Genomic DNA, 23250 nt, shown 5'->3' on the forward strand with positions numbered 1-23250 from the left:
AATTGCAGATACAAGTTCCAGGACAGATTTTCTCAGTCCATTAGGTGCATGGCTGTGCTCCTTGAGGCGAGCTGTAACTGTATCATCTCGGACATGAATCCACGCTGGGCAGTGCAAAGTTCTGTAATTTTCACACATGTAGAAAGTTACCTGATTGTCCTTCTTGCTACCCTTATCGAATAAGTAAACATATCCATTGTTGCATGCTTTTGGCTTTCCTCTGTTTGATGTTACATAAGTTACTGTGTTGTTCATGGTGTTACTAATTGTCTGTTTGAAACTGTTTTAAAATAAATCAATGAAAGCTCAACGAGAAAACTACGTGTTGAAGTTCTAGCAGTAAATGCAGATATTTTATACGTTTTTGTTCCAGGTTTAATAGTGACGTCAATTTTCAAATGGATGTTAATTTGTTGTTAAGTTACATTATTAACATCATGAACAACACCATAACTTAATTATGTATTGCTTGGCTGGGTAATCATCTGCTACCAATTTTCCTGGGTGGGAAATTGTCCACTGCCAATGAGCTCAGCTGTTAAATTGTTGGTTGTTAAGAGCCGGGGGTGTGAAATTGGGGCTGCCAAATGTCATAGAACCATAAAAAATAGATAACCCTAGATTATTTTCCACCAACAATGCAGAATAAGCTTTCTCTGATGGGATAAAAGTACCTCTTTGGTGTCTCAAGAAAAAGTACCCTTGTAAAAAAAAAGAAAGAAAAAAAGACAACCTTAAGCATATGCAGGATGCCTATTCTACATTGGCAATGCACTATAAACATAAAAGCAATTTGGAAATTAAACCACAAAAATATTAAAATGTATTGACAATTCATTAGGTGGTTTTAGTAATATATTTATGTGTGGGTAATTTTCTATTCTTGGGGAAGAGGGTAAATAACTTCAGATGAAAGTTAATTTATTCAACCTGGTGTTTTGGCTTGTGCCTTTTTTCAAGGGTCAATGAATGGCACAGGTACCAAACTGATTTTAAATTAGAGTAACCAAAAAAAAAAATAGAAGTGCAACTCCTAAGAAAACAGTACATAGCATACTAAAAGTATTGTTAAATGGTTTAGAATAACTTGATCATGAAGTTAAAAAATATTAAAAAATAAATAAATAAAAGAAAATACTTTAAAAAAACATTATAAGAACAAGGCATTGTACCTGTTAATGGAAGGTATCTGGATTTAATCAAAAGAGATTCCTTAAATTTTCGTTCAAGTAAATTGTCACAAGTCTAAACTTTTCATTTGACAAAATATCTCATTGACTGTACCGTTTGTCTCAATGTAATGTTCAGTGGTGTTTTCTTTGTTGTCAAGATTACTTTAAAAAGTAGTAATGAATTTCTATTCAGTTTTGTGGTTAATTAAAGGTGATTTAGATTTGCCAGATTGAACTTAGCTTTTCACATTTGCGAGTGTGGTGATTGGCTAACATGAGAAAAGGTTAATACATTTGAACATCTGTATTATTATAGGCTTAGTAATTTACAATGTATTACTTTCAAAATACATTGTTTTCCTTTTAACATTTTTAGTAATGCTTTTCTTTAGAAATTAATGCACACACACACGAGAGAGTATGTGAATGTTAACTGGTAAGTACTTTTAACATTAATATTTACTTCTGATCAAAGGAAGTTACTTATATACATCAGAACCAAAATACTAAAATTATTTTTTGGAAATTTGTTACAGATGTGATATTTTTGTTTTAAGATTTTAAGAAAAAGATGTGCTTTGTTTTAGCTTTTGTATTATCAGAGTTTTTAAACGATTATTATGAAAGTGAAATAATATGCTTGTGGTGTTACTTATCCAAGTAAATTTTAATAGAATTAAATTATGTTATCAATTTGTATTATTTTCAGATCTATACAAATAGGTGTTCTCTTAAAGGTTGTAAACAAAAGGAGGTAAGTAATGTGTGTTACATTATGTACTTACAGAACATATGATGACAGTAAATGTTCTTTTGTAAACAACAAAACCAAAGTAACAGTGTCTGTAATATCAGAACACCCAGTGGCACAGCAGTATTTCTGCAGACTTACAAAGCTAGAATTCAGGTTTCAATGCCTATGGTGGGCAAAGCATGGGTAACCTATTGAGTAGCTTTGTGCTCAACTTCAAACAAATAATTATTAGATGACTTCTGAAGTTATCAAAGTACAACAGCTTTTATTTGCATTTATGAAGAAGTAACAAAATTAGCATAATGATTAGCATTAATTATTTTAAGTGCAAGATGTCAACAGCACTCTAAATGAACTTGTGTTGTTACATTACATGAAACATAAAAATAAGTAATAAATATATGTTAGCATATTATTCCTTTATGAGATTTGAGAAGAAGAATAACTGACCTTTGAAGCAGCTAGCCTTGTAATATGGTTATGAAAAACTTATTTTGATAAAATATTTTTTGAAAATTGTGGGAACTTTATAATGTAAACTTTATACATATATTTCATCAATTCTAATTTACAAATATCACTGATTTTAAGAACATTTGAAACCAAATAATGTGGTGATGCACAGTCCATTCTTGACCTAATGTTCATGTTATGATTTTGCTGTCTTAAATATTGATTGATGTATGTTTATAATAATATCTGAATGGCAGCTTGTAATTCCATTGTTAATTTAAGGTTATAGAAAGCTATAAACCATCAGCAAAATTTCATACTTGCCATACTACCCCAACTTTAATGTAACACCAGTAGATTTTAACAGTTTAGTACTAATCACATTTATATGCTGTTCCAATTTAATTTATTTTCAGTAATAGTTCTCCCAGGTATGTAACTATAGTTTATTTAGTAACAATGTTTTAATTTTTGTCTGAAAATGACTGTATTAGTATATTTAGTTTTATTAAAATTGATAGAAAGTTTATTTGCTAATTAATATCATTTATCTATAATAAATATTTCTGTTATAAGTTATTAAATAATTACCAGTCATTAATATGTAAGCATCATCACCATATAGTCTAATATTATAGAACTGTCATTTACTAATTAGTTTATAAAAGTAAGAAATGAAAAATAGTTCTAAGATTGATACTTTTGAAAGTCCATAAGTTATATGTAAGCTATCAAATTTAAAATATTAGTTGATGTGTATTTTCTTTTATTTAGATAAATTTTTAAAAAGTGACACCTTGTATACCATAATTATATATTTAACCAAGAAATGTTATTTTTTGCAGTATTTATAGTCTGTGCTTGGTCTAAAGTGGATGATTGTATTACTGCAGTTAAAATTTTTAAAAATTCTTTGTTTATTTTGAAGACCAAGTATTACATCTTCACAATTAGAAATTAACTGAATGTCTTGCATACTATTCAGTTTGAAACTTTTAAGTAATTCTTCCTTATAAATTAACAACTACATATATCTATACTATAATTAACATTATTCTTAATTTTAGAGTCAGAAATAGCAATTATTTTAGGAAGGCATGGAACTTTATGGAATAGTTCTTTATTTGTAAATGTTTTCTAAAACTGTGTGTTAATAAAAAAAAGTCATTTTTTGAGGTACTTCAGCCACATTTTCAGTTTTGTAATACTCACTTGAAGTCTGATGTAGTGATCAAGATCATAACTGTCAAGCTTTGGTACATTCAGCAAACAAGGTAGATTAGTTAAATTATTGATATCTCTTACATCATTATCAGAATAACCTGAAACAGCAATATACTATCAACTCCATTTTCACTGAAGCATTGCTCATTAGAAGTAGTAAACCTCTTGAATCAATTTATAGAAAATAAATACAATTCAGGTGATATTATAGTAAATACAATTCTGGTCAACTTTGTTACAAACATTAAGAATATGGACAACTAATCAGTTAAGGTAAATCTTGTATCATATTCATCAGAATTTGCTATTTTTATCTAAACAAACAAGATTGTTAATATCCCACTTTTGTCATTTTAAAATTTTAACAGAACTCATCTATAGGTTGTTTATGTTCTGATTTTTTAATGAATGACACTGATAGTATAGTTTATGCTTGTTTGCATAAGGTTTTCATTTAAAAGTATTTTCTGATGAGATGAGCTTCCCCACTGACACAGTGGTATGTCTGTAGACTTGTACTGCTAGAAACCAGGTTTTGATACAGTTGGTGGGCAGAGCACAGATAGTCCTTTGTGTGGCTTTGTGCATGATAAAACAAACAATCAAACAAATGTGAAATGAATAGCCTAGTATATACACAGTTCAAGTTTGTTTTCTACCTTCCTAAAATGTTTGTTTTAGTATTACAGTTCCCAGATTTTACTGTAATAAATGGTTATACTGCCTGAGCTTAGGGAGTTGATGAACTGTATCAGAATTCCCTAGCATCAGTGTTACAGTGATATCTTGCAATTTTCATTCATATCCTCATTTTCAATGAGTAGTACCCTGGAAAAGTTCAATTGGTCCATTCTTGCATAGGTTCAAGAGCATCAATTAGTCTAGTAGTTGAATTATCGTGGTTCTGGGGGAGTTTCGCTGTTTGCTTTATTGTGGTTTTCTCATCTTTCAGAGAATTACGTTTTACAACCATGCATTTCTGGTTGTTAAACTGGTCAGCTAGAAATTCTCAATTCTTTGTATTTTATCAGTGTTGTATTTAAAAAAAATATTAGTTTTTGCTTTAGCATATTAATTAGTTTTTTATAGTATCAATAATACTATCAAGCAACTTTTTTTCTTAATTTTTCTATATCTTGATAAATCTAGTATTTTCATCATTACCCTGAATTCTAGCCTCAACCATATTAACAGTTGGAGATATTTTGTTGTTATAGTACAAGATCCATCAAGCATACTTTAAAAAAAACTTTGTTCATTCACCATCTATTTCATTACACTAAGGTCTTGAATAACAATAAGAATTTCTTTGTACTGTTAAGAAATATTACTGAATTTCCAGCTACTTCAAACTCCACTATCAAGAACAAACCCATGTTGGGTGCCACTTTAGCAGTTTCTGTTGTAGTTTTATTTCCTTGGTTTGGTTTTTACCCTGAGGCTATTTGCACACTGAGCAAGTCATTTACCAAGCAAGTTATAAGATTCCAAGTGGTTTAGTGATAGCTTTTCTTTGAGAAATTTACCTAAAAATAATTATTCAGTGAAACATCTTTCTCAGTAGCTGTGATTCAGTTAAGATATTTCTTTTGATACACCCTACTGAATTAACCCTTTCGGCACTGAATAAACATTTTTAATGTTTGGCATGGTGCTGAATATATATTTTTGGTACTTCAACTAATTATGGTATCAGTACTAAAAGCATGATATCTTGGCAATAACTCAACAAAAGTCCCTGAAATGTTCAGTGATTGTACCCAGTATTATATATGTTAAATCAATACATAAGAATAACAGGAATAAAGGAAGACACCCTGATACACAACGAAGAAGTGCCATGTAAAGCACAATAATGTATTATAAATTGTATACAATTTGTGCAGCAGCCCGTCGATAGTCTTTATGGTTATGATGTATCTCATGGCATAGTAAAAAGCACATGAGGAGATTGCACTGTTTGCAGAAATAATCAGTCTGCTTTCTTTTCCATCCAGCTGTGTATTTATCACTGCAAACAGAACAATCAGGTTTGTGTTTTTTGTCCTCATATTGTTTAATACTATGTCTTTCCACCAAGCGCTGACCTTTATCAGTACTTGGTCTTCCTTTTCGTTTGGCTTTGCTGACATATCCCTCCAGCAAATTGTGAATAATCTGCTCTCTGAATAGTCTTGGAGATACCAGGTTTTCACCGTTGCTCTTGCAGTCTGCACAATATATTATATATCCATTAACAAGAACTACCCTTGGTCAGTCAGTTTATGCAATAAGTTATATGACCCTAACTACACCATGTGTTTACCTAAAGCGGGGGCAGATTCCAGGCCACGAATGTCTTCATTATCACTTTCGTCTGTTACAAGTAAGCTCTCATTATCTTCTGGCTTAAACTCTTTTATCACTCTCTTCATCGTTAAAAATAATATTGATTACTTCTTTAGTGGTATAAGCTTTTCTTTTTGGCATTGTAACAATGTTGCAAGTATCAACAGAATATGCAAGGAAGGCGTCTTCTAAAACAATGAACAATATGATCTACACAGGCTAGAAAAGAGAAATCACGTTACCTCTGGTTTAAATACCTACTGGGAATCCCAAGTAAACAATAAATACACATGGTTCTAGCCTCAAGTGGGTCTACAGGCCTGTGTGATTATGATAATTAGCCACGAGGGTATGTTGTTTACATCTTATTGATGAAGATCACCTGCTGCACTGAGCCTCAAGCCGACTGCAGTTGGCAACCTTGCAGAGAGTTTTAAAGGCTGTTTACTCTGTAAATGCCTGTGATAACCTAGAGTCCTACCAAACACTTTGCAACAAGAGTTGAGTGATTAGTGAAATTGAATAATCAGTAAATCACTGGACTCATTAATCATTTATTCTCACACAAGAATTGGATGGTTGAAATAATCAGAAATATTAAATTTGAGTAGATGTTTGTGAATCATTTCTTAATTAAGCTGAACAATAAGAAATAATGGCAATATTTTGATTATTTGGTTTCTTAGAACAGTTAAACAGGAATAAGTGGAAACTAATTTTAATTAGTTGATTATTTTTGTGACATTAACCAATTTAGTCATAATTTCAATTAACTGATTATTTTGTATGACCTTAATCTTTATAAGCAATACACATATCTAATGTATTGATTGAGTTAATGCCAATCTTAGACATTGAAGAGAAAACTTAAGTCATAGCAACTGGAAAGTTATTAGGAGGAACTTAGACTTCATTTAACTCTTCATCTATTGAACAAAATTTAATATATTCAATTAAAATGTTCTGTTTCCATTACCTTTTATACTTTTTGGATAAGTTACTGTGTTTGAGAAATTTTAAGAGAGACGCCACACTGTTTTATTAAATTATAGACTTTTATTGTGGAATTTGAACCAACAATGCTACCTGACAAACAGGTGGTTTGACCGTGTTTGATTTAATTTAACTTTTTTTGTCTAGGATTTCCAAAGCTTTATTATTAATGAAACAGGTGTGTAGTAGAAAGACCAACTATCTTCAAGATTTCATGGAAAAATAAAAGCACAAAACCTGACTTGTGTAGTTTATAATTTTACAAGTGTTGAAGTTATATAAGGGTGTTATATATATTTCTTAAGTATTGTATAAACTCTAGCTTTGTTCTAAAACATTAATGTTTTTATCATTTCCTATGAGTTTTATAGTACTAATTTATGGCTTAATGTCTCAAAATATTTTTTTATTTCAGCTTATCCCAGTAATCTGTAGCCAATGTAAGCAAAACTTTTGTTTAAAACATCGCCATCAAACAGATCATAAATGTGAAGGCTTTAAAAGGACTGGGCATATTATATCACCAACAGAGTAAGTTTAAGAAAATAAAAAAAAATGTTTATTGTTTAAGAACTATGTTTTCAATAGCCATGAACTGCAAAACATTAGCAGTAGTTTTTGTGTCCTTTGCTTATATTTTCCTTATTCTATCATTTTCACACGTCATATAAGCTACACTTTCTTACAGACATTGTGTTGGATTGATAAATCCTAGTCTACTAGAAAAGATTTGATGTTATTAGGCAAACAAATTCATGTAGGCATAACTTTATTTAATAAAACTACATATAAAGCAAACAACAAATTAAAGTAATGGTATTTATAATGGAGTACAAAATTTGAAACACTTATGAGTGTAAAGCATATGACACTTTTTTATAAGTTGAAACAAAAAACTCACAAAAATGAAGAATATAATCTGTACTAAAGAAAAAAATAGCTAAAATTTGTTTATAGCAGCATATGAAAAAAACCAAAGCTACATTATTACAAAGCAAAGTAAATGAAAAGTTGTAATGAAAACCACCTTTGCTAAACATGTAGAAACATTTGAATGTTTATTTACATGTGATTTTTGAATAAACTGCACTTACAGATTTCAGACCTAAGTTACTTCAGAAACCTCATATCAATTGTATTTAGTGTGATGTTCATTTTGAAAAAAAAGTTATATGCAGGTTAATTGTTGTGTGTTTGAAAGACCTAATGAATAAAAAAAACTAAAGTTAAAATCAAAGCCAGTGATCATATGATAATAATGACATTGTATTATCACATTGAAAACTTTGATTAGCACAACAGGTAAAATTATTCTTAATTGAAAAGCCAATATGCAATCTAGTGTCCTCATACAAAGGAATTTCTAATGATATGAGGTTTATAATGTTAAATTGAGAAATTTGAAAGTTTCAGACAGACAAATGTAAGTGTATTAGTCATATAGATAATGATGCCACTAGTTTCCAAATGAGTGCTAGGATCAAACAAAACTAGAAATGTCTTTAAGACTATGAAACATTGTGTGCATCTTTCATGAACATCTTTGAACTGTCATGTTGAGCCTTAATTTTTTTTTTACTTAATATGTGATGTATCTTATCTGATGGCTTTAATTTTGAATGATATAGTAACAGTCAAATTTTGTGATTGATGTCTGAAAGTAAACTCAAATTTCATATCATAAATTTGGTGAAGTATCATCTGCCAAAATGAGAAGAATGACTTGAAATTATATTGTGACATTACTTCACATGTAGGCACCACTCTAATAGAAAGTATTTCTAGAAATATTTATATATACATTTTGACTTGCTTTCTTTGGAGTGTTACATTAATTGTCATTTTAAGCAACTCTTTGCTTCTGTGGCATTTTTTTGTTACTTTCTCTTTATGTCTATTGACTAATAAACTGTTCTTGGATTTGTCATTTTTCATATGACTTATAAAATCAGTAACAGATTTGTTGGTCTGTCTGTAGCTATGTGACTTGGAAAACACTGCACACAATCATAGATTACTTTTCTTAATAGTTCTAGTTCAAGTGAAGAACCACTAACATTTGTTTGCATGTTACATTGAAATATACACATATAGTCAAAATTTTGATCACACAGTACATTTCAAAATGTATAATCAATAGATTATTTTACTGAAAGTTAGGAAGTGGCAGAAATAAAATATTTCAAGCTATTAGTCATACTACCACTTTTACCTAGATGTAAATAAAAGAAGAAACCTGAAAACTTAAAGTATTGAATATTTTAGTGACTTTGTAAAATCCACAAATCATTTTTGCTTACTGATTACAAAGCAATACAATTTTAACCTTGTCTGGTAATAGGGATATTCAAATTTTTTTGTAATTCTCTTAAAAAAAATAAACACTTAACTTCCTTTCTATATAAATAACTAATTTTTGTTTAATTTTTTTTATAATTAACCTGAAGTAAGTGATTAAAATAAAAGTAGTTAGTTTTCATTCCATTTGCACTTCACCTTTAAAGTTAATATCAGCATGAAATTTAGCACGGTTGTTGATATTAAAATCTTCCATACCTTAAATTAATTAAAATAAATTGCCTGTAGCTTGTTAACATTGCAGAAAATTTGTAAAATTTTTAATTAGAGGTATAAAGATATAAATTTGCTCTATTTTAAGGAGCAGTGTTACCTTAATCTGCAAATTTAAGTAACTTATTGACCATTCCTTCATCTATATTACTGATATAAATCAATATGATTTAGGCCTGAGTTACTCCACTTTTAACATTAACCCTTCAGCAGTGGGAATGTTGTAAGTAGCCACATCAGTTGATGATGATGTCAAAAAAATTTTTTAAGAAAGCATTTTCCCTTAGTGAAACCATCTTGACTGTCCAATAAAATTATAAATTCTGTTAAACGGCTTTGTAAAGCATCATTTAATAGACTTTCCAAAATGTTTCCCACTACTGATGTAAGACTAATGGGCCTATAATTACTATAGGATTTTTGTCGTTTCCCTTAAAAAGAGAAGTCACATTAACTAAATTTCTGTCTTCTGATACCTATCCACTATTTGAGAATTTACAAAAAATATTAGCAAGTGACTCACGTATCCAATGTTTAACATCCTTTCAAACCCTTAGTGAAATATTTACTGGCCAAAGACCATTATTGTTCTTTAACACTCCTACAAAAAGTGGGGCCTAATAGGCCCCAGAGCAACTTGAAAGGTTATTAATATTAGGCTAATAAATTTGTATTTAAATGAAATCATCATGGAAATTTCATCTCCATGAAATTTAATCAAATTTCATATTTGATTAAATGAAATCAAATGAAATAGCAATTTCATTTAAGTACAAATTTATGAGCCTAATATTAATAACCTTTCAAGTTGCTCTGGGGCCTATTAGGCCCCACTTTTCATAGGAGTGTTAAAGTTTCTCATTTTTCCTACCAACCTCAGAATTAATGCAATCATTTTGTTTGATCTTGTTTCCCTCAAGTGTTCAAGATATGGAATATAAAATATTGCTTGAATATCCTTTAAAAAGTAAAACTGAAGAAAAAATAGAATGTAATAACCGAGCCATCTCCTAATCACCAAATATGAGCCTTCCCTTATCTCTCAAGAGTATTACCTCTATTATAACATTTTATTAACCCTTAATGCATCTAAGGAAATCCTTGCTGTTATTGTTTACATTTTCAACCAGTCTCCACTTGTACATCCTTTTTGATGTCCTAATTCTCTGATTATTCAACTTTCTTAACTTCTAAATCTTTCATCATTCCAGTCAATTTAAATTTCTTAAATTTAAGATGCTTTTCTTTAATTTTATCATTCATACTTTGTGTAAGCCAACTTGGTGTTTTTTCTTGCAGCCCCCCTTTTCTTTTTATAAGGAATATATTTACCTTGAATATTTAAAAAAATTCCACATTTGATCATTGTCTCCAAATAACTCAGCTGCCCTATTCACAACAGATAATTCTCATCGCATTCTTTCAAAATTTACCATCTTTTTTTTTTAAATTTGTAACCAAAATATCATTATCCCTTTTCTCCATATGCATCAAAATATCAAACCCAATAGAGCAATGATCACTTATACCTTGATGTTTCCCAGTTGCCACTTTCTCAATCATTTCTATATTTGAAGTTAACAATAAATCTAAAATAGCATTGCTTCTGGTATGGTTTCTTGACCCATTAACAAAGAAAACCATTTTGAACAATTTCCAAAACCTTTTCTCCCTCATGGTTTGACTTAAGCATTTTCCAAGCTATATGCCTGAAATTGAAGTCACCCGTAATTATGACTTCATTAACAGCTGAAATCATAATCTCATTGTAAGGTTATTTTCACTAATTTTGTAAGTATAATCTGATGGTCTGTAACGAATTTCCACTAAAAACTTTTCCCTTTACATTTGCTAATATACACCCGAATAGATTCAATCTCCTTGCTACTATCTTTGATTACCTCAAATTCAGTAGGATGTAACTCACATTTTACATATAAAGCTACTCTCCCTGTATTTAATATTCTATCCCTTTTAAATAACCTGTAACCCTGTGTTTCAAAGAAATTTCTCATAAAAATCATCTTTATTCCCTTTATATAAAAATCATCCATTTCTACCAGTACTCTAAAGCCATCTATTTCATTTCTTTTACAACTAACAATTAAGTTTACCCTTATAACTACTTCTGTACTCATTTCCTATGCTAAACTCTTCTTTACTTCTTATTGTTTTTGCAATTAGTTTATCCTAGCCGTTACCACTATCTAGTCCTAGTTTAAATCTTTTCTTACAGTTAATAGCCAGCCCTTATATTATTCTAATGTAAAACATCCATCCATTCCAAAATTCCTTGCATGTACAAGATAAAGCTATTCTTGAAATCTTACTGTCTCCAACCTTTTCAATTTTTTAAAGTAATCCTTAATGTTGCTTGAGTGTATATAAAGTTGTATATTAGCTTGTACATACCCAGTATTTCTCCTAGGACAGCTGATGTAGCTTGGACTCAGAACAAATTGACATCAACTAATACTCTCTCAGCCTGGACAAGTCCTACATCTACTTGTCTTCATGCTCCTCTACCTTCACACAGTAAAGCTAATGAGACACTTGTGACTGCCATTCACATTCGGGGCAATCTGGTACGTTGCACATGTTTTTTTTATAAATAGATTAACTTTCTTGGTTGAAAAGTCAGTCAGATGTTCTTATGTAGGTTACAGTAAAAAAATTAAACAATGAAATAGATAATTTTATTCTACTTCCTTACATGAATTATTTGTCCTGATTGGCTGAAAACATATCATGTAGTATTGAATATTTTAATTGTTGCCAGGAAGAGCTGTTCAGTAAATTACTTTAATGTTATCTGGTTGTCAAGGCTATTGCCAAGCATGCATGGTGACATTGCAGCAGAAGTTTGCAGCTAACTATTTTTGCATCATAGTGAAAAATCTGTAAAGTGAATGTAAACATATTTTATGGCTTAAGAGTTCAGTTAATCACAGAAGAAAAGTTCCAGAGACATAGGCAGCAAACCTTTGCAGATGACAGTCGTAAACCTGCTGATTAAGTTATAGCCACTTAGAAACAATATCAGAATTTTACCAATATCCTATGTGGATTTTATACTGATGCATACTTGTGGATCAGACTCATCACAGCACATTTTGTAGTTTTGTGTTTGATAACATCCATACCAAGAGTACTTTATATATTTAGTGATATGATAACATGATGATGGGCTGTTACATTATGAGAAGTAAACAGTTTCTAATTGTTAGCATTTATTATGGAATCTTAAAATTAAATTATAAACATTAGGATTTACATGTAGGCTGAAGGATGCAAACTGGATATGCTATGTGATAGCACTAATTTATGAGATTTTAGTGAAACTGAAAATAGAATTAATAACTGGTTGTTTTGGGCAATAAATCCATTGTTTTTAACTTACAATACAAGATAGATATTGAGTAATCCTTTCTACATGTGTGTTTCAAATACAACTTTTAATGTTGATTTTTATTTTTATAAGTGAAGACGTACATACATACTGTAACAGTCAATTGCTAAGTACTCCAGAGAAAAACATATATTTACAATTTAAACAACTGTGAATCCAGTTGAAAGGGTATGTTAATCCTTAAGTACTAGTATGTGATCATATGGAATGAAGCCAAATAATAATGGCTCCCAATCTTTTAAGTGTACAGTTGCTTAGCATTAAGATGGTGTATTTGTCTTAAAATTGCAGAAAACGTTTCAAGAACTCATTTTGTTGTTTTGACTAACTGTGATATTATACATTGTTCTGTTCATATGTGCTATTAGTTGTGACACTGTGCCTAGTGAAAGAAAGGGCATGGCTTTGTAGATAGTATGCCCAGATCACGGATCTGAGGTTCATGATGTTATTCCACAATAAAACTCTGGATTTTAGAATTATGGCTATACTGTAAGAGTAACAGTCAATCTCACTACTCACTCAAACTGAATAACTCAAGAATTAGCAGTGGGTGCTGTTAACTATTTACTTTTATTCTATGTTATTACTTCAAAACTAGGGACAGCCATTTGCAAATAATTGCCATGTAGCTTTGCACAAAAAGCTGAAACAAATAAGTAAATGTGATATGTCACTAAAGCAAACTAAAAACCTTGGGTCAATCGGCTGGTCCACTTGGGCTAGAGTCAACCAAGTACCAGTGTTGGAAGTTCTCAACAGGTGTTGTGGACATTGTGGCTGATGCTGGTGTTTGGGTATAGTGCTCACAAAACTCTGGCGATGCTGCATTGTCCTTGCATGACATTGTAGTGCGTCCCTTCGTAGGGCTCCATGGTGGGTGGGGTCAGTGGGTACCGAAATTTTTCTTTTTTCCTATGGATCCTCCTTCAAAAAATTTAAATAAAATAGTGAAAAAAACAGTCTATAGGTAAGCGACCACGTCTTGAAGACTCTGAGCAGCAATCTTCAACATCTGTAACACACGTACCTCATTTTCTTATATTACATTTTCTTTCAGAAAAACCTTTAGGACAGTTGTCCCCCTTTTTTATTCAGAAGGGACTAGAGAGTCTTGCTGGCTCTCCAAAGTCAGTAAAGAAGCTTCGATCTGGAGACATATTAGTTGAAACATCCACAACCCACCACAGTGAACTCCTCTTGAATTCAACAGCAATTGGGGATATACCTATTGAGGTTATCTCTCATGCTACCTTGAATTCATCACGAGCAGTTATTGTTGAGAGGGATTTGAAGAACGTCCCCGAGTCAGAGATTCTCGCTGGTCTCTCCACTCAAGGTGTTTCTGCAGTGAGGCACATCTCCACTCGCAAAGATAGAGTTACACTGCCAACAAATACCCTCATTTTCACATTTACATCATCACGTGCACCTGCCACCATCAAGACAGGTTATCTAATTTGCAGGGTACGGCCATACATTCCAAACCCTCTCCGATGTTTCCAATGTCAGAGGTTCGGCCACTCAAAGACATCATGTCGTGGTTCCCTGACATGTTCTCATTGTGGTGGCAAGGACCATGATGCCTATGAATGTGACATGGACCCACATTGCATCAACTGCAATGGTTCTCACCCTTCCTACTTTCGTTCTTGCTCAAAATGGTTGGAGAAAAAGAGGTGCAGCGTTTGAAAACGACTTATAACATTAGTTATCCTGAGGCTCGGAAACTGCTGCCCGCCACTCCATCTCAGACATACGCTGCTGCACTTCATTCCACAACTACAGTTGGAGTGCAGACAGATCTCTCTGTGCCTCCAAGAGAATCGTTTTCAAAACAAATGAAAAGCCTTTTGACCTCCATGGTTAAAAAGGTTGATGAATCGACTTCCACACCCATCTCTGTTCCTCCCATACATTCCAACAAACCTCAAGATCCACATCTTTCAGTTTCAGATACAGGCATTTCTTTTGATACATCTTTTTCTCCCACCCCAAGAGGCAAAATAATCATTTGTTCGCATCTTCAGTCACTGGAATCCCCTTCCACTAACAAAGACCTGCCCAATCAACCCAGGACAGGATCCATGGAGGTTGATAGACCTCCTCCAACTAAGGACAGTAAGGAAAAAAGACGTGGTCCTAAACAGAAGGGTTCTCCAGCCACTTCGCCTACCTGTTATTAAAAATGGCCACCTTGATACAATGGAACTGTTGAGGTTTACGTTTTAATCTGGATGATATCAAAACACTGATTACTTCCTACCATCCTGTAGGTCTTTCCTTACAAGAAACATTTCTAAAACCTGCTGATACAGTCACCATTCGGCAGTATTCTCTGTACAGAAATGACAGGCTGTGTGATGGACGAGTGCATGCAGGGGTGGAACTGTTGGTTAATCAGCATGTGCCCATCCTGTCTTTGTCACTCAACACACCCTTGGAGGCCATAGCCATCCATGTTTCCTTGGGTCATACCATCACTGTTTGTTCTCTCTACCTGTCCCCTGGAGAGACATATGATCAATCAGACCTTGATGCTCTCATTGAACAATTGCCGTCTCCCTTTCTACTCCTGGGGGACTTGAATGGACATCATCCCCTCTGTGGAAGTGCTGTTATTGATGGGAGGGGTCGCTCTGTAGAGCGTATGCTCTCTGATCACAATCTTTCTCTTTTCAATACTGGTTCTTCCACTTATTTTCATGCACCTAGTCAGTCCTTTACCTCTATTGATCTCTCAGTTTGCTCCCTTTAATTATTCTCCCATTTTTCATGGAGGGTTGACAGTACTCCACTAGGCAGTGATCATTTTCCTATACTTTTGAGAGAGACTGGCCGTGGTTGATGCCACCCTACCCGCGTGCCCTGGTGGAAGCTGGATCAGGCAGACTGGTCCTCTTTCACTGCTCTCGCAGAACTTGATCCTGCCATCATGAATCAGCCATCAATAGAAGACTGTGTGGCAGTGGTAACTGGCTGTATTATTCAAGCAGCTGCTCAGTGTATTCCTAAAACCTCGAAACGTTTTCCACGATATCCTCGTCCGTGGTGGAATCCTGCTTGCCACTTGGAAGGAAGGCTCAAAAACAGGCCTGGGATACTTTTTGTAGATATCCCACACTTTCAAACCACGTCACATTCCAACGGGCCCGTGCATATGCTAGTTGGGTAAGACGTCAAAGCCAGAAGGAATCTTGGATTCAGTTCACAACTAGCATATCTTCTACCACCAGTTCCAAGGTCATATGGGACAGGATTCGAAAGGTCAGTGGGCACTACAATTCTGCCCCCCTCTCGATCTTACTCTCTGATGGTCAGGAGGTGGCTGATGTCCGGAGCATCACTGATACTCTAGGTGAAAGCTTTTGCCGGGTATCTAGCACTTCTGCTTGTTCCTCCAACTTCTTGGCCATCAAGACTCGGGCAGAGCGTTCACCTCTTTCCTTTCAAACTGACTGTCTCTTTGACTATAATTGTCCCATTACACTGGTGGAAACTGAAAATGGCCCTTCATCGGTCTGGCAGTACATCTGTTGGACCTGATGATGTACACTATGACATGCTGTACTATCTATTTCCTGCTTCTCTTGATGTCCTTCTAATTGTCTTTCACCAGATCTGGCAGGAGAATGTTTTTCCTGATGCCTGGTGCCAGACTATTATTTTACCTTTCTCTAAGCCAGGGAAAGATCCCAAGATTCCTTCAAACTACCATCCAATTGCTTTGACGAGCTGTATCTGTAAGACTTTAGAAAGGATGGTTAATGCTCGTCTTGTTTGGTTTCTCGAATCAAACAACCTCCTCTCACCCACCCATTGTGGGTTCTGACAACAGCACTCCACCACAGACCACCAAATTCGACTTGAAACATCAATCAGAGAAGACTTTCTCAAATGACAACATCTTGTGTCAATATTCTTTGACATTGAGAAGGCTTATTACACAACATGGAGGTATGGCGTTTTGCAAGACCTCCATACATATGGGTTACGTGGCCATTTACCCATGTTTATTAAAAATTTTTGATGGACAGGAGATTCCAAGTTCATGTGGGTTCGACACTTTCCCGTTCTTTTGTACAGGAACTTGGAGTCCCTCAGGGCTGTGTTTTGAGTGTCACACTTTTCAGTATAAAGATTAATGCCATCACTGAACAACTCCCTCTCACTATTGCGAATGGGCTGTATGTCGATGACTTTTACATCTCATGTTTGACGACTGACATGAGCAGCAACTACAAACTGCCCTCAATCATGTACTGAAGTGGACTAAGGCGACCGACTTTAATTTCTCTCTATCTAAAACCGTTTGCATGCACTTTTGCTGCCAATGGGGTATTCACCCTGATCCTGAACTTCATATCGGTGAAGTTTCGCTGCCAGTGGTCCCCGAGACCAAGTTCTTGGGGCTTATCTTTGACCATAAGCTGACCTTTATACCACACTTAAAGCAGCTTTGGGTCAATTTACACAAGAGCACTGAACATCCTCCATGTCCTCTCTACTACCAGTTGGGGAGCAGATCAATGTTATATGTTACAGGTTTATCATGCTCTTATTTGATCAAAACTCGACTATGGTTCAATGGTCTATGGCTCTGCCAGATCCTTGGCCTTAAAGATGCTGGATCCCATTCATCACCAAGGACTTTGACTCTGCACTGGGGCTTTCCAAATTTCTCCAGTTCAAAGTTTATACGTTGAATCTCATGAACCTTCTCAGCACCTTTGCTGTTTGCAACTGTCTTTACTATATTCTTTGAAACTTCATTCCTTACCAAAGCATCCCACCTGGGGATGTGTTTTCCTTTCTCAGTGGGCCCTACTTTTTCAGAACAGACGATCTGCTATTGCTCCATTTGGCCTTCGCATCCAGGCGCAATTGGATGAATTGGGTCTGTCCTTGGATAACATTGCAGATTCCACAGGTCAGTCCATCCCACCATGGCTTATTACAGCCCCCAAATGTGACCTTTCTTTCAGTCATCTGAAAAAGGCAGATACTCCAGATTGGAAGTACCGTCTTTTATTTAATGAACATCTTTCAAACGATCATTCCGTTCCCATTTATACAGATGGTTCCAAATCAGGGAATTCAGTGGGCTCTGCCATGGTTTGTTGCAGTTCGATGGTTGCTTGCAGAATCCCCTCTACAGCTTCTATGTTCACTGCTGAACTGTATGCCACATCTCTTGCCCTGGATCATATTGAAGCTGAGCAGTACTCCAACTGCACTATTTATACTGACTCACTTAGTTCTATACTGGCCCTGGAATCACTTCACGTTGGTTCACATTCTGTTCTCGCTGATATTCAAAACCGACTGGCCCATTTCTCATTAACTGCTACTTCTATCCAGTTTTTCTGGATACCAGGCCATTTTGGTATTCGCGGGAACGAGCTTGCAGACACGGCAGCTAAATCTATCTACTCCGGCACTATCACCACTGTGCCTATTCCATACATGGACTATGGTCTTGTATTCAAGGCTCAGCTTTGTGCTAGCTGGCAGTCCACTGGGAGTGAGCAACGCGACAACAAGCTTTTTCACATAAAACCCTCTATTGGGCTTTGGCCATCTAGCTTCTGTAAGGTTTGGAAGGAGGAAGTTGTTCTGACTAGACTACACATTGGTCACAGTTTTTTAACTCATCGTTTTCTTTTATCTGGAACTGATGCACCAGTGTGTAGTTTGTGTAACACTCAAATCACTATAAGCCACATTTTACTTTCTTGCTTTCATTACGATTCTCAATGACGGCACTATTTTAAACATGTTTTATTCCAGGGTTTATCTGTAACATTGGATGTTGTTATTGGTGATGGTGACACTGTCCACCTTGATAAAGTTTTTTTGTTTTTAATGGCCATTAATCTTTTTAATCTCATTTAAGTGTTGAATATTTATTCATTACACCTTTTTAATTGTGGTTCCCTTTTTACAGTTTCATTCTCTCTAGTTTAATTTGACATTGGAAAATGGCCAGAACATTAAATAACTCAACACCAGGACTGGAAAGGCCAACTTCAGGTGACTAACGCTGCTGTTTGAACTACTCATTAGTCGTCCTGGCGAGTTGTTATTACACTTTTGCTGCATGTCATTAAACACTTTTATTACTTTACCTTTTAGTACTGGTCATAATGACACATAACCCAGAACCAGGACTGGAAAGACCAACTTCAGTGACTGACGGTGGTTCTTATACTTACCTGTTAGTCTTCCTGGCAGGTTATGATCATTACCATTCTGCTACAGGAAGTCCTTTACAACTTTGTAGTCTGGATGTCAACATTGGTTTTATGTCATTTTATGTTTTAATTGCTGTTTTGTTTTTACCTTCATTTATTTTTACAAATTTTACTCCATTTACTTTACTTTTACCTTTTTACTGGACATTTGGCTACTCATTATTACGATTTTGCTATATGTCTTTTAAAACTTCTATTATTTTATATTTTGATGATGGCTGCTATGACACATAACCCAGAACCAGGACTGGAAAGGCCAACTTCAGGTGACTGACGGTGGTTCTTAAACTTACCTGTTAGTCTTTCTGGCAGGTTATGATCATTACCATTTTGCTAGAGTAAGTACTTTACAACTTCTTTTATTCTGCTTTCTCTCTTACCATTGTAAACTAGGTGTCAACATTGGTTTTATGCTTTTTATGTTTTTCAATGATGTTTTGTTTTACCTTCATTTCCTTTTATGTATTTTACTACATTTACTTTATTTTTACATTTTACCAGACGTTTGGCACAGATAGCCTAGCTGCTTTGTGCCATAAAACACTAAATCAATCAATCAATACACTGTTTCTCAGATGTTTACCACAGACAGCCAAGTGCATAGACTTTTATTATCTTTTAACATTGAAAAAAATTGTTTATGCTGTGCTTTAATGAAATTTTGATGTATCAAGGAAAATCTGTTCATAGATTCTGATTATCACAGTTTTAATGGAAAACTAGTGTTTATTAAAATATTATTAAAGGATACATCTCTGGTGTTCTAATCAAAACCTAAGTGTTAAAGAACTTTTGATGATATTAATATATTGTTTATTTAGAAACCTATTCTATCTGTTCTAGAGAAAAACCTCATGACATGAGAATATGTATATATATTAGTTTTAGTGAAACATGAGAACCTCTGTGCCTATGACAACTGAAGTGTTATCCATGTAATAATAAACAGTATGTTTGACAAAATTATCAGTATTACCTGTACATGGTACTGTAACTGGCAGTGTAAATTTAAGAGACACTGAATGAGATTTTCATACTAGTGTGTGTGTGTTACAGAATAGAGGCTTTTTTGTGATTTATCTGTTATTTATAATTGAGATTAATTATTATCAATTGTAACTGTAGAATTTTAGCAGCTCTTCTAGTAGTAGTAGTAGTGGTTACATAATTGTCACTAGAAGATGGTAATACTCAGCTAACAGACTTGTTTATGGTAGTTAATAATATCGTAACAAAACAATGTAACAGAATAAATAATATCAAGTATATTAATAAATTGTCAGTTTGATCAGTAACAGAAGATTGTATAGTTTTTTTATAGAATGAAGATGAAGCCTTAGCACTTGCTCTGCAAAATGCATTGTCCAATTCTTTAGAGACATCACCTTCACAAACTCGCAGCATTTCGAGGTAAAATTATTGTGATATTTTTTCAACAGCTTAAATGTGTTAAAGTAATGCTTGCTTTTTAATATTCATGCTTTATAATAAATATTAAAATCATGATAATACCAAAAAACATTTTTAGTTACAGATGTTTCAGAATTATTTCAAATTCCATCATCAGCATTAAATAAATAAGGTACATTATCACTTCTCATATAAATAACTGTTCTTATTAAGTACTGCTCTCTGTATGTAAATGAATTTTTTTACACATTTCACAGGCTTTTAGAATTGGCTGATTCCAATGCACCTCTTATGTAAATCCTCACGAGTCAACCAACCTTCCACTAACAAGAGTATAGCATACTCTCTTGATGCATGTAACTCCCTTTATTGAATTTTATTAAACATTTACCTCTTGTTTGGCAGTACTTGTGTTCAGACATTTTATTATTTTTGTTCTTTTCATGTGAATTGTGATTTTAAGAGTTCAGTAGTATCTGAAGTGGGATTTCTATTTTATTATTTGTTTCTTTATATTGAAGAAATATTTTAATTTAACTTAAGTTCCTAGTTTTTTTGTTTGTTTTTTTCTCACCAAACACTTTTGTTTGATTTATATATTTCTTCAATGAATTCTGAGGTTTGTGTTTCCACTTCAAGTGTTTTATCTCTGGCACTATTTTCATAGGCTGCAGGTAGGAGAGACCTGTCATTGGATTTTATGCCACTGACCATTGTGAGATTGATCATTATATTGGTCAACCTCCTAAACTTGTCCCACCAGTCCTTTTTAACAAACCAAACTTGTTGAGATCAATGAAGATTAGATATCCTTTTTACACTAGATATTTTACTGTGTTTTCAACCACTTCTACAGAATCAGCTAGGCCTAATGTGGCATTTTATGACATGGTTTCTCAGATATGTTTTATCCAATACTCTATTTTTCTGTAATTCCTTATTACTTCTATGTTGGCTCATTTGTCATCTTTGGCTCTTTCTTTACATATGATTTCACTATAGTTGAGATTTTCTGGGTCATGATGCAACTCCTCACCTGTTTTTTACTGCCTATTTCTTTTTAGGATTTCTGTATTTTTTCTTTGGTAATATGTTTTCAGTCATGTATCTGAGACTTTGGAATCTCATGTGTAATCTGTGCATCTCTTCTTCTGGTTTTTCACATTTTGTGGATCAACCCCCTTCAGGGATGGGGGTATGGGGTTGATCAACTGGAAGAATCAGGGTTTTTTTTGAAGCCTAAATGTTTTCTCATATCAACATCCTGGAACTTCTTGCTGTAGGTTGTATTTTGGTTCATTTAATCCATCTGGCAAGAAAAATTATCTGATGATTCATTCCCACTTTTCTTCACTGGTGACTGAGATAAGCATTCATATGTTGAATCTTCTTTCTTGGGCCCACACACTTGATATTTCTGTCATTGCATGTCATGTTCCTGGTGCTTTTATTCTTGTTGCAGATCAGATTCCTGTCCAGACCACATTTATCCAATAGAGTAGTCTCTTCTTTTGTTTTCTGGATTCTTTGACTTCAGTGCCTTTTGCTGTGCCCTTTAACCACAATTGTTTTGGTCCTGGTCTTTGGCCTCTTATCTTCTTGCTCTGGCTGTTAATGTTTTCAATCAGGATTGGGCTTACACATTTGTCTAGTCTCCTATTCTACAGGGTGTTCTGAAAGTTACTGTGCAGTTTTGTATGTTAATAAATAAGTGCACAGTGACTTTCCAAACACCCTGTATATCTTATCCAGGTGAGTTCATTCTTGACACCCTTTATTCAGTCTTTCTTATAGCTCTTTTCTGACCATCTTGGCTGTAGTTTTTGTAGCTTATCCAGCTTCAACTTACTTCTCTGCTCCATTTTCATTTGTCTCCATTCCTTCTTTGCCACCCTTAAGCACCAGTGTTTCATCCAGACCTTTTTGTCCTGAGTCTTCACACCTGGTTTTCCTGTGGTTATTGGTAAGGTGATTGGATTTCTTGCAGTGGTTAGCCTTTTATTCTGGCTTGTTTCATTTGCCCTTCCTACATTTAAATTTTTGAATGTAAATATAATTTTTTCTGTCATTTGTTTCTAGATCTAGGGTTTCTACGATCCACTCACTGTTCTTAGTCATATGGATTTCCTCTCTTGATTTTTGGATAGGAGACCTTGTGTCTCCTCAGTCATGGCTTTTCAGGTGCCCTTGTCCCACATCTCTTGATTTTCCTGATCCTGCAGGTATTTACCCCTCCTACACTTTACCAATTGAAGTGCTCCTTCAAGATTGGTTGTCTTCTGCAACAGACTGCACTTCCTGATGGGGATATTAATGTGGTCCTGCACTACCTCACCTTGCTTATGTTCAAGCCACTCTCCACCTTCCCTTATGTCTTTCTTCCTTCTTCAGTTTGCTTGTAGATGTCAGTGGTCTGTTTATTTGCTATTGATGTTTCATATACTCTTTATCTTTCCATACATCTCCTTCCTTCAGATCATTTTTCCTTCCTGATACATCAGCAACTTACGAAGATTACTCCTCCATTTAGCCATACTCCCTTCCTTTCTTTTTACACCTTTATCATTCTAATCCAGATAGATTTCTGTGTCATGTAGGTACTCTTCTATGTTATAATGCCTGCATGGTTTCCTTCTGTGGTGTCCATTCCCACATCTTACTTTATTGGCAACCATCTTTTGT

General features: G+C 34.1%; 1 protein-coding gene across 3 annotated transcripts in view; it reads left to right on the top strand.

Moving 5' to 3' along the window:
- The window catches only part of LOC143249382 (AN1-type zinc finger protein 2B-like), a 53477-nt gene that overhangs the window by 16073 nt on the left and 14154 nt on the right, over window positions 1–23250 (top strand). For 2 of the 3 annotated variants that reach the window (XR_013027750.1, XM_076499144.1), the window contains exons 4-7: window positions 1882–1926; window positions 7340–7455; window positions 11924–12080; window positions 20480–20568. Coding sequence is in view for 2 of the 3 variants with exons in the window: in XM_076499144.1 (XP_076355259.1) it covers window positions 1882–1926; window positions 7340–7455; window positions 11924–12080; window positions 20480–20568 (407 nt within the window). In the remaining variant the exon portion in view is untranslated. The remainder of the gene's footprint in view (window positions 1–1881; window positions 1927–7339; window positions 7456–11923; window positions 12081–20479; window positions 20569–23250) is intronic. The other variant, XM_076499142.1, reaches the window with a different exon arrangement.

This window comes from Tachypleus tridentatus, chromosome 4, assembly GCF_004210375.1.
Source record: "Tachypleus tridentatus isolate NWPU-2018 chromosome 4, ASM421037v1, whole genome shotgun sequence".
NCBI lineage: Eukaryota > Metazoa > Arthropoda > Merostomata > Xiphosura > Limulidae > Tachypleus > Tachypleus tridentatus.